The following is a 12,279-nucleotide window of genomic DNA, read 5'->3' as shown; positions in this document are numbered from 1 at the left end:
GGCTGTATCTGCAGGCGTTCTGTGTTTCCTTCATGATAGAGGATCTGCAGAAAGCGGGTCAGTGGTGTCAGATGATGGAGAACTGCGCTAATCACATTTCCCTCTGAGCTGCATCAAAAACACACGGGAGATCCCTCAGAAATGATGAATGAAGGCATCGAGGGGATTATAAATATCGGCATTTCAAGAAGTTAAGGTAAAAACCCGTTATAAACAGCAAATTTGTGCTAAAATGTATTGACAGTTCACAAATTAATAAAGTGCTGAAATGATCTCGGCGAGGCAGTGGCGCAGTAGGTAGTGCTGTCGCCTCACAGCATGAAGGTCGCTGGTTTGAACCTTGGCTCAGTTGGCGTTTCTGTGTGGAGTTTGCATGTTCTCCCTGCCTTCGCGTGGGTTTCCTCCGGGTGCTCCGGTTTCCCCCACAGTCCAAAGACATGCGGTACAGGTGAATTGGGTAGGCTAAATTGTCCGTAGTGTATGTGTGTGGATGTTTCCCAGAGATGGGTTGCGGCTGGAAGGGCATCCGCTGCGTAAAAACTTGCTGGATAAGTTGGCGGTTCATTCCGCTGTGGAGACCCCGGATTAATAAAGGGACTAAGCCGACTAGAAAATGAATGAATGGATGAATTGACCTCCCATATACTGTACAATATACCTGTGAATTGCATTATGGGATGTTGATCTCTGATCTGTCGTCTGTTGATGTTAAAAATTCAACTGTACACTTTAACAAAGTGACTTTTATTGACATTTTAGATGTTTGAAAGAATTAATATCTAGAGAAATAAGTCTGTAAAATGATTAAGCTTATTAAACGGTTCTGTAGCACAATATACAACACCAACCCAGACAATATAGCACTGCAGACTATTATAAATGTGCAGAAAGGTCACTTTTACAGCTTCTCAAGGTTAAAAGTTGTTTGAAGAAAGATTAAGATCCCATAATGCAATTCAGAAGCAGAAATAAATTGGAAAAAAATTTAAAAAAATGACCCACAAAATACAGAAAACTGTTCATTTAGATCATATAAGAAATATATGAGAGATCACATCATTACTATAGTGTAAAATACACTCACCGGCCACTTTATTAGGTACACCTGTCCAACTGCTTGTTAATGCAAATTTTTAATCAGCCAATCACATGGCAGCAACTCAATGCATTTAGACATGATCAAGACGATCTGCTGCAGTTCAAACTGAGCATCAGAATGAGGAAGAAAGGGGATTTAGGTGACTTTGAACGTGGCATGGTTGTTGCTGCCAGACGGGCTGCGCTGAGTATTTCAGAAACTGCTGATTTACTGGGATTTTCAACCTTGAGGCGGATGGGCTACAGCAGCAGAAGAGCACACCGGGTGCCGCTCCTGTCAGCTAAGAACAGGAAACTGAGGCTACAATTCACACAGACTCACCAAAACAATAGACAATAGAAGATTGGAGAAACGTGGCTGCTCTGATGAGTCTCCATTTCTGCTGACACATTCAGATGCTCGGGTCAGAATTTGGCCTCAACAACATGAAAGCATGGATCATCCTGCCTTGTATCAGTGGTTCAGGCTGGTGGTGGTGGTGTAATGGTGTGGGGGAGATTTTCTTTGGGTCCATTAGTACCAATTGAGCATCAACGCCACAGCCTACCTGAGTATTGCTGCTGACCATGTCCATCCCTTTATGAGCACAGTGTCTCCATCTTCTGATGGCTACTTCCAGCAGGATAACACACCATGTCATAAAGCCTGAATCCTCTCAGACTGGTTTCTTGAACATGGCGATGAGTTCACTGTACTCAAGTGGCCTCCACAGTCCCCAGAACTCAATCCAACAGAGCAGCTTTGGGATGTGGTGGAACGGGAGATTGGCATCATGGATGTGCAGCCGACAAATCTGCAGCAACTGCGTGATGCTATCATGACAATATGGAGCAAAATCTCTGAGGAATATTTCCAGTATCTTATTAAATCTACGCCACGAAGGATTAAGGCAGTACTGAAGGCAAAAGGGGACCAACCCGGTACTAGTAAGGTGTACCTAATAAAGTGGCCGCTGAGTGTAAATGTTTAAGAAGCATTTTACTACAATAAAATCCATCTCGTCCTGCAGCGATATGGTTTAAAAACTTTTGTGTGACAGACACTATATGAATAGTAAAATACCTCTGTGTCAGATCAGCGCCGGTTATATAAGAGTGTCAGATGTGTTTTTAACATTCATATTATTTCATCTATTCTCAGCAGAGCTGTATTTGCATAAGATCCACAGCATGCTGATGACATTATTCACAGCAGGAACAGTGTGAGGAATGAGTGGCATCAGTAAAAACACACTCACTTCAGAGTCGGGCAGTGATAGAGTAAAGCAGAATATGGCTTTAGAGTGTCTCATTACTTTAAGGGCACCTAGTATGCTAAAATCACTTTTATTAGGGGTTTAAACACAGCTGTGAGTGAGCAGTGTGTGAATATATCCAGCTTCTAATAGTAAACATGAATTAAATCTATTGTTTATAATCAGACTTGATCAAAGCAGTCTGGAGACACACTTTGATTGACATTCTCCCTTTGTACGTGTCATCAGAGAGGGAAAGCCCCGCCCACTAGTGCCCATCTCTCCCTCATTAGCATAAACAGCAGCTGACTCTGACAAGATGCCGACTTGACCAGCACTGAGAACGCCAGCGCTTTTTTTACATTTGCTGCTATGCTGATGCATAGGCATTTATAGCTCCGCCCTCTTTTAAAAAGAGCACAGTCTCATTTGAATTTAAAGTGACAGTCACCAAAACACCATAATTAGGATAAAAGACACAGAGAATCTCCTAAAATACACATCTCTTCTTTTATGTGGCTGTATTCCACTTACAGTCTAGTTATTTACACCATGACACTCCTAGTTATTAATATTAATGAGCGCATTTAAAGTTCATGCATAAGAAATGAGCTCTTTAACTGGGTCAGTCTGTGTTCACTGAAGAAGAGCACGTCTGCGGCGCTAAATATTCCTCTGTCAAAACACAACCCTGATCTTCTCATCAAATATCACAGTTTTCAGGCTCCTGGAGCTTCATCTTGAGGAATTTTAGGCTGATGCAACAGGACGACACAACGATAAACGCTTTATCTTGTAGAAATAATTGAGATTTAGGTGCAGAACAAGGTGCTTGTTTAACATATTGGAAAGAAAACAGATTTCCCAATGTAAAAGTGTACACTCAAATATATTGAGTATATTAAAATACACTGATCATCTTTTCAAGTACTGGTTTTAATGGTTTACAATGACAGAAATGTGAATAATGACATGACCTAGGTATTACAACACTGAGGTGGTTTATGAGGACGTGGCCTTGTGTCCTCGTAATTCAAAATGCTGTAAAATCATAATTGAAAATTAAACATTTTATTAAACTTTCCCATGTGGGTTGGGTTTAGGAATAGAGCGTATAATAATTGTTTTTGACTGTATAAAATACATTACATCCAGGGCCGGCGCGTCCATAGAGGCAACATAGGTGGCGTCCGCAACACCTCCTTTACCACCCGCGTCCTCAGTTATGTCCGCGACACCTCCCTCACCACCCGCTTCCTCAGTTATATTTGCACATAGGCGACAGAATAGAGAGGGCGGCGTCAGAGACACCTCTATCAGCACTCGCGTGTCCTCAGTTATATCCGCGCATAGGGCTATGGAAGGTCGTTGGGGCCAAAACGTCTGCAACAACGGGTTAACACGCAATTTACGCGTTATTTGTGCGTGAACACGTAAATTGCGTGTTAACACGTTATTATGTGTTAACGCATAAATTACGTGTTAACGCGTAAATTGTGTGTTAACGCGTTGTTGCAGACGTTTTGGCGCCAACGGCCTTCCATATAGGGCGGCAGAATAGAGGACCGCGACACGTCACTTCATTTTCATAACCGGTCACTTTCGTTTTCACATTGGGGTTGAGGGCGGCAGTTCAGCTTGCTCTGGCCCTGATTACATCTATGGATAGTCTCATAAATTCTCATATTTTATTGCTGCTTGTTCAAACTGCTCATTTAGTCTGAGCTATTTAAAGAAACAATCACAATTCTTGCTATTTTTTGCACAAAAACTTAATTATTTTATGTTTAATCCACTTAAATTAGTAAAAACAATTAAGATAAATTAAACACTTCGTGTTTGAACAACATGAATTATTGTGTGGAAGCCTGCATTTTTTACAGTACATGTTATAGAAATGCTATCACAGTATGTATATTTCAGCTACAAGCACCTTAAAGTGTCAATGCACACTTCGTTTATGAGTAAATAATGTTCAACTTTCCAAATAATGTACATTTATGTCTGAATTAGTGGTTCAGGATCACAAATGCCAAAACAAGTAAAATAATGTCCTCTATAATGTGTTTTACTATCAATATTTCAGTATCCTGAACTCTAAATAAATACAAAATACATAAATAATCGTCTTTTAAGTTGTTATAACATGATTCTGGTTGTAAATATGCCTGATTTTATTTTTAGGATACAACTCCTTTTCACTTGAGCACCATATAAAAGTAAAAAGCAGTTTATATATCACTGTATTTATTTATTTAATGGTATTACAGGTAGACTTAAGCCACAAGTACCTTAAACTATTAATATATGCTTGCTTTATGGGTAAATAATGTTCTGATTTAAAAAAAAAATTACTATGGTTGGTTTTGTGGTCACAAATGTCAAAATAGCAGTAAATAATATTCTAAATAATGTTTTTTATCGTCATTAGTTCAGTATCCTGAACTCCTATTAAATCATACTAATAATACCTATTTTATATAATACATAATACATAAAATAAGCATCTTTTAAGTTGTCATAAAATGATTCTGTTGGTAAATATGGCTATGCTTTAATATCACTGTATTTATTTATTTAATGGTATTATGGTTATAGACTTCAGCCACAAGTACCTTAAATTATTAATATTATTTTTAATAGGTGAATAATATTTGGATTTTCACATATATTACTTGTAAGACTGGTTTTGTGGTAAATAATATTAAATAATGCTTTTTTTTTGCCATCATTAGTTCAGTATCATGAACTCTACATATTAAAACACATAAATAATCATCTTTTAAGTTGGCTTAAAATGATTCGGGTTGTAAATATGCCTGATTTTTTCTTTAGGCTATAATTCATTTTTCGCTTTAGCACCATATAAAAGTGAAAAGGAGTTTATATATCACTGTGTTTATTTATTTAATATTATTATGGTTGTAGACTTTAGCCACAAGTATCTTTAAGTAATAATATATACTTTCTTTATGGGTAAATAATGTTTAATTTTCAACAATTTACATGTTTCTTAAATAAATACAAATGTCATGTCCTCACTTTCCCCAGTCCATCTCCTCCTCCAGATCCCGAGCGCCATCTGCTGTCTGCTCGCAGAACTGCTTAGCCTAAAATATGCTTTCTTTAAAAACAACCCCCAGGTAATGCTTTTAAACGGTCACACGATTAAATAAAATAAAAAATTAGAGCAGTCATAATAAATTAGGGCCTTAATTTTTTATATAAAAGCGAGAAACAGAATATGTTGGTTTATTAAGTTACTGCAGAAGGACTTTTAATTTGTAGTAACCGAGTTAGTGTTGTGCTGTTACAAAACGGCCTCATCTAAGGTCTGTTTTCTTAAATAATCAAAGATCTTCACTGCCTGATTGATATACATGTAAAGTGGGTCTCAGGGTGTACAAGAAGTACTGCATTAAATGACATTGTTATGTCTTTAAAAGAGTCTGCGCTCGCCTGCTGATCCTGACGGCGTGTGCGTGTAAACCGCTTTTCATCTTGTTTTACACTTGAATTAATGCTTAAGTGTATTTAATGATTTATATTTTAATTACATTACAACAATGATGCTGTGGGAGAGACGCTGGGGAGCACTGGTTCGAGCCCTGGCTGGGTCAGTTCGGGTGCTCCGGTTTCCCCCACAGTCCAAGCACATGCACTACAGGACAGGTGAACTGATGAACTAAACTGGCCGTAGTGTATGAATGAAGGTGTATGGATGTTTCCCAGTAATGGGTTGCAGCTGGAAGGGCATACGCTGTGTAAAGCACATGCTGGATAAGTTGGTGGTTCATTCCACTGTGGACAACAACTAACTGTCCAAATGTGTGGCAAAGGTGAAGCTGTAAATATAGTCACTTTGTGTTTGGTTTAGGACGATGGATATTTTAAGAGCTGAGCTCAGATCATGCGCTCATACAGCTGGACTGGGTCAGAAGTGCATTATTGGGCTTCCTCAGATGCCTTCAGATCTCTGTCGGAGAAAGATCTAGAAGAGCACACAAGACACGTCCAATAAACACTGACCGTCACTCACATGTGAATAAACAAACTTTAAGAGGCCAAATAACTTTTTTAAACATGTTTTTACTATAGTAAAACCAGTAAATATGACTATAGTATAAATATGCCTAGAGTAACCACTGTTTTACTATAGTAATATTGTAGTAATACTATGATAACTGTAGGAACCATGACTTTTTTAAAGGACATGAGTTAGAAAACATAAAAAACATATTTTATATATATATATATATATATACACACACACACATATATATGTATATATATATTAATAATCAAGAGTTCACACTCAGCTGATGATTGATTATAAAGCGTGTTTGGCATGCTGTCCCGGGAGAGAGCCCTGAGCTCAGAAGATCCTCGAGCCCAGGGCTCCCTCCTGTTTGCAGGGGGAGAGGGGAGTTTGAGCTCAGGTAGATCTTGAGAACTCCCCTGCTGTTTATGGCTAATGACAAATAAGGGCTTGCTATGTACAGAAATACTGCTGACTAAGAGCTCATCTATGGGGCCAATTTTGGTTTAGTCAAATCACCTATGTCGCATGTGTTTTGGATAGTGAGGGAAACCGTGGAACCCCAGGGAAACCCACGCGAGCACAGGGAGAACATGTAGCAACAGTGCTAACCACTGGGCCTGTCGCCTCACTGGTTCGAGCCCCGGCTGGGTCAGTTTGGGTGATCCGGTTTCCCCACACAGTCCAAACACATGCGCTATAGGCAACCCGGGCTCATTGTGGAAACGTAGCCCCGTGGATGTTTCTGCGGACCGCGATGTACGTCCCGGGAGGTACGTATTCGAGCGTTTTTTTGTTTTCGCGGATCCGCGAGAGGCCGCTGTGTGCGCTTTTTCGCGTCTCGGGCGCCTCTCGGGAGCGCGCGCCGTTAGCGCCCGCGCTGTTCTCTCGCGAAAAGCCGCCGGATCGGCCGACCCGGCCGCCCTCCTCTTCCTCCTCCTCCTCCTTCCCTAAACCCGAGTGACGGTTTGCAAAAGCCGTCCAGAAAAAAAAAAAAAAGCAAAAGCCCTCGTCTTCGATTTCGACCGCGTTTTCGGATCCCGCCACGTTCTCGCCCTTATTTTTCGGATTTTGTTTTTCATCTTACCTGATTTCTGGAACCGCTCTTCCCTGGACTCGATCCCGGTCGTCCCCGCGGCCGGCTCCTCCTCCTCCTCCGGGGCCTCCGCTCCGCCGACGCAACGCTGTGAGCTAAGCGTACAAACTGGTTGCATCGGGGAAGCTCTCCACTCGGAGGCGAGCCGTCGGCCGGCGAGCGCGAAGAGGAGGAGCGGAGCGGCGCCACATCGCCCCGCAGCGTTCGCTCGAAAAAAACTAAACACGTCCGTACGTACCTCCGGCCACGTAAATCGCGGTCTCCAGAAACGTCCGCGAGGCTACGTTTCCAGAATGAGCTTGGGTTGGCTATAGGTGAATTGACGAACTAAATTGGCCCTAGTGTATGAGTTTGAGTGTGTATGGGTGTTTCCCAGTACTGGGTTGCAGCTGAAAGGGCATCCACTGCATAAAACATGCTGGAATAGTTGGCAGTTCATTCTGCTGTGGCGACCCCTGATAAATAAGAGACTAAGGGTGCTTTCACACCTGTGAATCGATTCAGTTGTTCCGAAACAGAGATTAAAATTGTTACATTGTTGCTCTTTGCTCTTGGAGCGGTTCGCTTTCAGACTGCAAAGTTTCTAATCGGACCAAAAGAGCTAAAACAAGTCACGTGCGAGTAAACTCTCCTCACATTGGTCAGAGTGTCAGGGTTTATTTTGCAGCGTCCCGCTCAGCTGTCAGGAGAGGTGGTGGTTTGGTGGTGATTGACAGGGTGCGCGCGCGTGACGTGTCTGAGGAGAGATGTGGTGGGGAGGGGTGAGAAGGGTGCGCGACGATGCCTATTTGAGGACTGGGAGAGAGACGCGAGATTACCGGGAGATCATCACTCGTTTGCGGGCATCCGGAGACTCGCGAAACTTCCCGCCCTACTCATAATTCTCTCTTCATGTAGCCGTAAGCCTATTACATATCCATAAAACACTGTGATATAACCGCGCTCGGATCGGATCGCTTTCTCACTGCAATCGAACCGCTCCAGGGTTCGTTTCAATCGAGCCGAGACCACCTCACTCAAGCGATCTCGGAGCGATTACTTTGGCGCGGAACAGAGCGCGATTGCCCTGTTCACATATGCCAATCGAACCGCGCTAACTGGGCAAACGAGATACGTTCCGAAACAAAAGTGTAGGTGTGAAAGCACCCTAAGCTGAAGGAAAATGAATGAATGAATGAATGAATCTCCCCCAAACCTGTAATTCACACCCTGATTACGCCTATGGAGAGCCCTCAAAACCACCATATGTATGTCTGTGTGTGAAAACTTTAGTGTACACTCAAATGAAATGCACTAGGCTGTCTTCGCACTCTCTAGGGACGGTCAGCTTGTAAGTCTGGCAGGTCAGTTTATAATTACACCCATCATTGTTGTCCCAGAACTCAGATCCTGGCACCCGAAAGCAGATGGCGAACTGCAGCACGGCGCCCCGCTGCATGATGAACGGAGGCACGGGCAGGAGAAAACGAAAAACGTCGGACTCCAGATCCCCCCTGCGGACGCTGCACACCCAGCCGGCCCTACAGTCCGCACTGCTCCTCCAGTCGGTGAAGGAGTAGCGCACGATGACCTCCTTCTGGAAGCACAAATTCAGCACTTGTGCCGTTCCAGTGATGCCCAGCTCCGAGCAAAACACCTGCTCCAGACACACTCTCTGCCGGCACAAACGTCTGCTGAACGCAGATACATCGGTGGTCATGTTATCAGGGAAGGAGGGCTGGAAGTAAGGCAAGGAGAGCTCCAGGTTTTTCTTGGAGGCCAGTTCTGAGCTGGCCAGCAGGCGTGTGATGACGTGAACCGGCACCAGTGGATCTTCACTGGATTTGAAGAACTTGACATCTTCCAGCTGCAGGCCGAGAGAGTCCACGAAGCGGACCTGGACGTTCCTGCAGGTCTGCCGGTCGCTGGAGGACGAGAGGGATTTGGCTCTTCTCCTCATGATGGGTTTGGGCTCGGGTTCGCAGGACAGTCGGCGGCGGATCACAGCATCCTGTGGAGGAGGAACGGATCCTGCTTTAGGGCTGGGTGGTCGTATGGCCACTGGGGGGCGCTGGGGAGGAGGTTTGGGGTTGTAAATATTGCGCAGATGGAAGGTTTTGTTTGGTTTTGACAGCTCGCCAAATGCACTTGTGAACTGTAAGGCGGGTCCTGAGACGTACGGGTGGGACTCCATTCTCAGTGGGGTTTCTACAAGGCAAAAGGGTTAATCATGATCATTCTTTGGCCAACATTAATATATTTAGTTATTTATTTGTTTATACAACAGTTCTGTCTGGTTCTTGACTCTGACTGGCTTATTGACCTTATTCTAAGATGCGGAAGTGCGCCTGTTTTCGCGATTGTCTTAGAACTTCCGTTTCAGTCGCCTATGGGAGAAATGACAAGGAATAATAAACGGCAAAAAACGGTCAAACTACTTGCTTTACAAGCAAATGTTTGCATGACTTTACAGACCAAGTAGAATAATATAACAAGGAAATATCAGTTTGCAACATCAAACAACGAAACGAGCAGTTTTTAATGTCTAAAAATTAATGGAAGTGAATGAGACCGGAAGTCTCGTGCCAAAAAGATTCAAATCCAAAAAGATTCAAATCCCAAAAGATTCGTCGGCGAAGAATTAGGTCAATAGCCATGCGGTGTTCTTCCAGTAACAGCTTTCGTCCGGCTTCTTAACCCTTCACCCTTGTGTATTACTCCGCCCACATACAGCGACAAGCTGAGGACACTACAGTTGGACAAATATTGCCACTGTTGGACAACATAATGTACTTTAAGACGAGAATGTAGTTGTTTAGATTGCAACTATGCAGTTTATTTATAAAGATAGTGCCTATTTTTAAATATATATAATTTCGAATTTCGGATTCAGCGCATCGGCCGCCATCAGCCTATCTGAGCAGACCACAGAAAGTGATCGTTGACGTTCCGCCACAAGATGGCGACAAACACAGCATAATAAGTAAGAAGGAAACAGCATTTTCCCAACGTAAGTTTCACACTACAGCTGAACAAACCATTATAAATTCAAGTGACATTCTAAGTGAATCTCTTGTGTAGTGCTGTATTAATACCATAGTAATCTGCTAGTGTTTGCTTTGCTCTGGCACTTTCAGGGTTAATTATTGTGATTTCCCAATTGCAACAGAGAAACATTGGGAAATCTCTGTAGACTGATGGCATTTCATGCCGTTCAGCTTTAGAATCTTAAAATGTGAGCAAAATCACCTGTTTTGTCTTTACTTTTGTCTGCTGCAGATGTAAAATAAACGGCGGAAGAAAGTAGTTCCTTGTATAAAAGGATTTTGAGACTTGATTTTCTTTCTTATGCACACGATTATGCTGTTAAACTGTTGTATGAATGCAATATCACATGAATAACAGTGCCTTATAGCTGTATATCGTTACTGGTGGGACACTAAGGCACTCCTGCAGGCTGGAGTCAATGCATCCTCCCACCAGTGCTGATATACAGCCATATATCGGTATATAAGCACTGCTACTCACATGATATTACTCATGTGTGTGTGTGTGTGTGTGTGTGTGTGTGTGTGACCCTGGATATAACACTATTTGGAAACCTGGACAATATCTGCTACCTGAGGGTTCATTCATTCCTTTTCTTGTCGGCTTAGTCCCTTTATTAATCCGGGGTCGCCACACCGGAATGAACCGCCAACTTATCCAGCAAGTTTTTACGCAGCGGATTCCCTTCCCATCTCTGGGAATCTGAGGGTTCAATCTAATCTAAATATTAAGAAAGTCACCCAAATAATTATTCAAATCAAGTCCTTAGCAATGCTCAACTCATTACTAATCAAATATTGAGTTTTAATAAATTTGCATTGAGAAATATACTAAATGTCTTCATGGAACACGATCCTTAATTAATGATTTTTGGCAAACAATAACCCGTACACACCTTCATGTTAACTACTCAGTACTCAGAGATATACTTACAAAGTAAATAATAATTTACAAAGTAAATAATAAATAAAGTGTCACCTAATGTTGTTTTGAAAATAAATAATATATTAAAAGTAGCTTCTTCTTTTTTTCTATGGATATATTATACTACAATTTACTGTAGGAAAAACTAAAGTATACTATAGTATTTATTAACGGTTCTTATTAATACACAGTACTAATATACTAAGTAGGCTACCATAGTATGGTTCAAAAACACTACTACAATAGTATTTTTCATGTGGAAACGTAATATGTTATGGATAATATGTTATAAATGCATAAAGTATAGGGTTGACTACTGTACTGTACATTTGGCAGCAGATTGCCTTACCTTGGGGAAGACAGTGGTAATTTGCACCTGACTTTACGAAGAACTCTCCGCGTGACGTGCCGTTAAAACGAATACATATGCACACAAATCCTAATGTTAAAGTAGACAAGAGCTCTTCTTTCCCCGGAGAGATTGTAATAAAATACGCGGAGATCGAGCGCCTTTGACATTTAACCGGTGGTCCCGCTGGGAGGTGAAGCCAAACAAGCACACACCGACGATTATTATTAGACCACCGTGAATCAAATAAGACATTCTCCAGTCTGATAATCACATATAAACACTTCAGTTTTCAAATTTGCACCGCGGACGCGTCTTATTTGCACCGTCAATAATGTTCACACGCTTGTGTAGCCTATGGAATTCTGTTTGGGGTCCCGGGTTGCCAGGTATTCACGACAAAATGTAGCCCAATAGCATACAAATTAAATATTAAAGTCAGTATTATTATTATATTACTATTTCAATTCATAATTATTTATGTAAGACATTTAAAACAACTATTGTTGAC

At 41.9% G+C, this 12,279-nt stretch overlaps 1 protein-coding gene and 1 long non-coding RNA gene across 3 annotated transcripts; one reads left to right on the top strand and one right to left on the bottom strand.

Annotated features, from left to right (window-relative positions):
* Positions 1-1,349: 1,349 nt before the first annotated feature.
* On the top strand, positions 1,350-6,462 carry LOC147841615 (uncharacterized). The gene is made up of 3 exons (XR_015502231.1): positions 1,350-3,555; positions 3,596-4,768; positions 5,074-6,462. It is a non-coding gene; the product is annotated as an uncharacterized LOC147841615 (long non-coding RNA).
* A 44-nt stretch (positions 6,463-6,506) lies between these two features.
* Positions 6,507-12,158, bottom strand: ppp1r3db (protein phosphatase 1, regulatory subunit 3Db). Of its 2 annotated transcripts, NM_001386654.2 has the most exon segments (4): positions 6,635-6,921; positions 7,497-7,938; positions 8,616-9,655; positions 11,769-12,158. In NM_001386654.2, a coding segment is annotated over 1 exon segment (894 nt). In that variant the 5' UTR covers positions 9,642-9,655; positions 11,769-12,158; the 3' UTR covers positions 6,635-6,921; positions 7,497-7,938; positions 8,616-8,747.
* Between the last annotated feature and the right edge of the window lie 121 nt (positions 12,159-12,279).

Source organism: Danio rerio, chromosome 11, assembly GCF_052040795.2.
Source record: "Danio rerio strain M-AB ecotype USA chromosome 11, GRCz13ab, whole genome shotgun sequence".
NCBI classification, from domain to species: Eukaryota; Metazoa; Chordata; class Actinopteri; order Cypriniformes; family Danionidae; genus Danio; species Danio rerio.
The sequence above is the reverse complement of the archived record's forward strand: the minus strand, read 5'-3'. Positions and strand labels throughout refer to the sequence as shown.